At 47.8% G+C, this 4,432-nt stretch overlaps 2 protein-coding genes across 2 annotated transcripts; both read left to right on the top strand.

Moving 5' to 3' along the window:
* The first annotated feature begins 314 nt into the window (after positions 1–314).
* LOC141628173 (uncharacterized) lies at positions 315–1,094 on the top strand. Its single transcript, XM_074441345.1, has one exon. It carries the CDS (start codon positions 315–317, stop codon positions 1,092–1,094), a length of 780 nt encoding a protein of 259 aa, XP_074297446.1.
* Positions 1,095–1,848: 754 nt separating this feature from the next.
* Positions 1,849–2,630, top strand: LOC141628172 (uncharacterized). Its single transcript, XM_074441344.1, has 2 exons — positions 1,849–2,210; positions 2,438–2,630. Exons 1-2 carry the CDS (start codon positions 1,849–1,851, stop codon positions 2,628–2,630), a joined length of 555 nt encoding a protein of 184 aa, XP_074297445.1.
* The last annotated feature ends 1,802 nt before the right edge of the window (positions 2,631–4,432 follow it).

Genomic DNA, 4,432 nt, shown 5'->3' with positions numbered 1-4,432 from the left:
AACATGAAAAAGCGTTCACAGAACTCAAAAGCTACCTAAGCACGCCACCATTACTCGCAAAACCGGAGCAAGGGGAACCACTATTCTTGTACCTGTCAGTCACGGAAGCAGCTGTAAGCGCGGTCTTAGTCAAAGAACAGGAAGGGGTGCAACATCCCGTATATTACATTAGCAAGTCTCTGCTTCCTGCAGAGACCAGGTACACTTCCTTTGAAAAACTAGCATTGGCTTTGGTTACTGCTTCTTATAAACTGCGGCCATACTTTTAATCTCACACCATCCACGTAATAACCAATTACCCGCTAAAGACTATTATGAGGAAGCCTGAACTTTCGGGCAGAATGACTAAATGGTCAGTACATCTTAGTGGCTATGACTTGCAATTTGAACCCAGAACGGCGATAAAATCCCAAGCCCTAGTATATTTCGTCTCTGACTTCTGCCCTGCCACCCATGAGGAGGCAGAAGAGGGAATGCTGGCGATAACAGGGAATCAGGATGGTGAGATATGGACCCTATACATTGACGGAGCCTCAAATGCAAAAGGGGCTGGTGTAGGTTTGGTCCTTCGATCTCCTAAAGGAGATATGATAGTACAAGCTATTAGGTGTGAGTTCAAGGCAACCAACAACGAAGACGAGTACGAAGCGATTATACTTGGGATGGATATGGCGTCAAGGCTCAAGGTGAGGAACCTGAGGGTATACACTGACTCCTTACTTGTGGTAAATCACGTAAACAACGAATATGTAGCACGTGATTCAAAGATGATAGCCTACTTGAAGATAGCCACAGAGCAAAAATTAAAGTTTAGAACATTCAAGATAACTCAGGTGCCACGGGAGCAGAACGTGGAGGCAGACGCACTGGCCACGTTAGGATCCACCTTCCAGCCCACAGAACTATCAAACATACTGATTACCCATGTGTTGACCCCAGCCATCCAAAGGGAGCCAGATCAGAGACCGGTGAAAGAGGATGTACACATGCAGTGTGCACAGGGAGCCAGGACGCTGGTTTCCACGATAGGGATGACAGGATGCGGATTGGAGGGTTCCATACCTAAATTGGTTAAGGGATGGGACACTCCCTGAAAAACAGAAAGGAAGCAGAAAGTTTTGAATAAAAGCTTCCGGGTATATCATGATTGATAATATTCTCTTGAGAAAATCATTGGCGAGGACCATGCCTCGGTGCTTAAGCAAAGAGGAAGTCAAAAAGCGATCTTGCAAGATGTACACAACGGAGAATGCGGGAACCACACCGAGGGCTTAAGTCTGTCAAACAAAATCTTGAGACAAGGGTATTTCTGGCCCACCATGCGCGCAGACGCCTTAAATCACGCTAAACGCTGTGAATCATGTCAAAAGGCGGCTCCAGCAATCCGCCAGCCAGCAGAACCAATGCATCCGATTATCTCTCCATGGCCATTCATGATGTGGGGCATGGACATAGTGGGTAAGCTGCCCAGGGCTACAGGAAACAGAGTATATATGCTAGTTATGACCGACTACTTCTCAAAGTGGATTGAAGCAGAGGTAATGACAGAGGTAAAAGAACAGCAGGTGATCTCTTTCATCAAGCGCAACATCATAAGCAGATTTGGGATACCATCCGAAATCATATGCGACAATGGGTCCCAGTTCATATCAGATAACCGAAGGATTCTGTGCACGATGGAACATAACGCTGAGAAAATCAGCCCCCAGATATCCACAAACCAATGGCCAAGCCGAATCCAGCAACAAAATCATTATGGAGAACCTCAGAAAACGGCTGGAAGAGCTGGGGGGAAAATGGGCGGATGAACTACCATTGGTACTCTGGTCAGAAAGGACAACACCAAAAATGGCAACAGGCCAAACTCCGTTTAGCCTTGTGTACGGAGCAGAGGCAGTAATGCCCTCGGAAGTTTTGGTACCCACGCACAGATACGGCTGTCAGACGGCAGAGCAAAACAAGATCGAAATGGCCAGGAGCCTGGATACAGTTGATGAGCTGCGGGAAAGCGCCTACATACGTATGGCATCGTATAAACAGTCCGTGGCGAGGACATATAACAAGAATGTCAAAATCAGGACCCTTGAAGTAGGGGACCACGTACTAAGAAGGGTATTCGAAAATACCAAGAACCACAAGGCAGGCAAGTTTGCCTACAAATGGGAAGGGCCGTATCAGGTCGAAAGTGTTATCAAGAATGGGGCATACAGGTTGATGACCATGCACGGTCAAATCCTGGATAACCCTGAAACATCCGTCACTTAAAACGGTACTTTGTCTGACAAAGTGCCAAAACTTTAGTGTATAAAGGACCTTTCAAAAGTCCGTGAAGCAAAAAAAAAAGGGGGGGGGGTGGGGGTTAGTATATGCTTTAGGTATTGGTGTGTTTCCAAAAACTTTTTCTTTTGTCTTCCTTAGTTTTCCTTTAACCAAATAGAGTCGTTTTTAAACCAAGTAGTTCAGGATGTGGCTTCCTGGACCCAGGTGTTGCCCTGGAACACCATGAGATAGCACCAGGTAATTTGCACTACTTAGGACTTTATAATGCTTCTACGAAGAAAGGCTTTGATACTAATGTTGGTTACTTGTCAGATAAGGAACACTTTGAGGGTCCAGCCCCTGCCATGTGAGGCTACGAAGACATTTATCTTAAGTCAAGCCACATGGAGAGCATACGCCGAGGTAGCGCAGGGTACGGCATACTAAGACCACCCATACCTTAACGTTAACTCAGTAATCCCATAGCTATGTCGTATATCAAAGAGTGCACGCACAGATTTCAAACGTCTGGAACCACAAGGAATGCAACATTCCTTGTTAGTCAGAAACATTCAATGAAGGTACTCTCTAATCAACAAACCCTAGTGATAAGATATTTTACGTCATGGGTAAAATATGTTATCAATGGTTTGCCACCAGGAGCAGGAGCTGTACACCTGGAGCCAGGTCAGCTTCCTGGGTACACCTACGTGGAATCAAAACTCCAGAAATCAATGGCAAAAACGCAAGTATAACAAAAGTAGGGCCTAGAAACCTGGGCCCAGAGCTACTTTAAGTTAAGGCACCTGCTACCTTTAGTAGGCGCCATCAGAAGTTCAAAACTTGCACACCGGCAGGCACAAAACGAGCCAAAACAAGAAAGAAAATAAAAAAGAGTTTTTTGCAAAACTTGCGCCACACAGGGCCAAGTCCCCAGATAATTTGAAATAAAATTTAAGAGAGGTCAATCCTCTCGACAACTGCATCCTGACCTTTACTCTGCTCCCCGTGCTCTACTTGCTTCTCCATTGCAGGTGCCTGGACAGCCTCAGGAGTTGCAGTGGCGCCATCACCAGTCTCCCCCGCCAGGATCTCCTCCACAGTCCCAGAGATGGTTCCAGAGATATCCATGGCCGTGACATCGCTCCGGGTTAGCGGCTTGACCCGGGGAGGAAACAGGGCGCTCAGGTCCATGCCATTGGGAAATGCGCGGGCAAACTCGGCCAGCTCCTCCTCCAGGTTCCAGGATGTGTGCCTCCCCTCAGTATAAGCACGGATGCAGTCAATCCGCCCCTCAAAAGCAGTGTAGGCTCCCACATTCTTGGCTAGCTCAGCCATCTCTTCAGCACGGGCCTCCGCCTTTGTCAGCCCAAAAGTCAGAACGTAGTTAGCTTCCTGCGTCCTCGCCAGCTGGTCTTTAGCAGCCTCCTTCTATTTTAGAGCCACATGGAGCTGTTCCCTCAGTTTGGCGCAGGTAGCTGTGAGCTCCTTATTCTTCCCCACAGAAGCCAGGCACTCAACCTTGGCTCTCTGCAACATCTTGCGAAGGTAGAGAGATGAATGAAGAGCCTGCAATAAGTAAACCGAGAGTCAGGAAAGCACAGGGGCAAAGAGAGAAAGGAGATAGTGAGAGAAGACTCACAAGGAAGCAGTGTTCAGCAGCGAGGTCAGTCATCTCCTGGGGGGCAGTCGAGTCAAATGCCTTAGAGCAAGCCGGAGTCAGGAACCTTTCCAGCGCAGGCCAGTAGTTGGCCTGATCAGCATCCCCAAAGTTAGCAGGAAGGCACAGCAGCGGCTCTTCAGCATGAACAGGGGACCCAGGCGCACGCGATATTGGGGTCACTTCAATACGCTCTGGAGCAGGCCTAGAGGAGGATCTCCTTCTTGAGGAGGCAGGGGAGTTAGAGAAATTAGCAGTTCTTTTTCTGGCATGACGCATCAGGATCTCAGAGGCAAACGGTCTAGCACTTCCTACAGTGTCACAAGAACGCAAGGGATCAGAATAAAGAACCAATAGGTTAGGAGGTTCCTAAAAATTGAAGGGTATTTACCAGAAGACATGGTTTCTTCAGTAGCGGAGTCGGCTAAGCCAGAGAGCAGAAGGGGAAACAGTCTACGGTCTTCAGGAATGGAAAAGAGCTTGGCAACAGAAGTGTCCTCGTCCTCAGATTTA

The sequence above is a fragment of the Silene latifolia genome, chromosome Y, assembly GCF_048544455.1.
Source record: "Silene latifolia isolate original U9 population chromosome Y, ASM4854445v1, whole genome shotgun sequence".
In the NCBI taxonomy this organism is placed as follows: domain Eukaryota; kingdom Viridiplantae; phylum Streptophyta; class Magnoliopsida; order Caryophyllales; family Caryophyllaceae; genus Silene; species Silene latifolia.
Note: the sequence above shows the minus strand (reverse complement) of the source record. Positions and strands in the feature narration are given on the sequence as shown.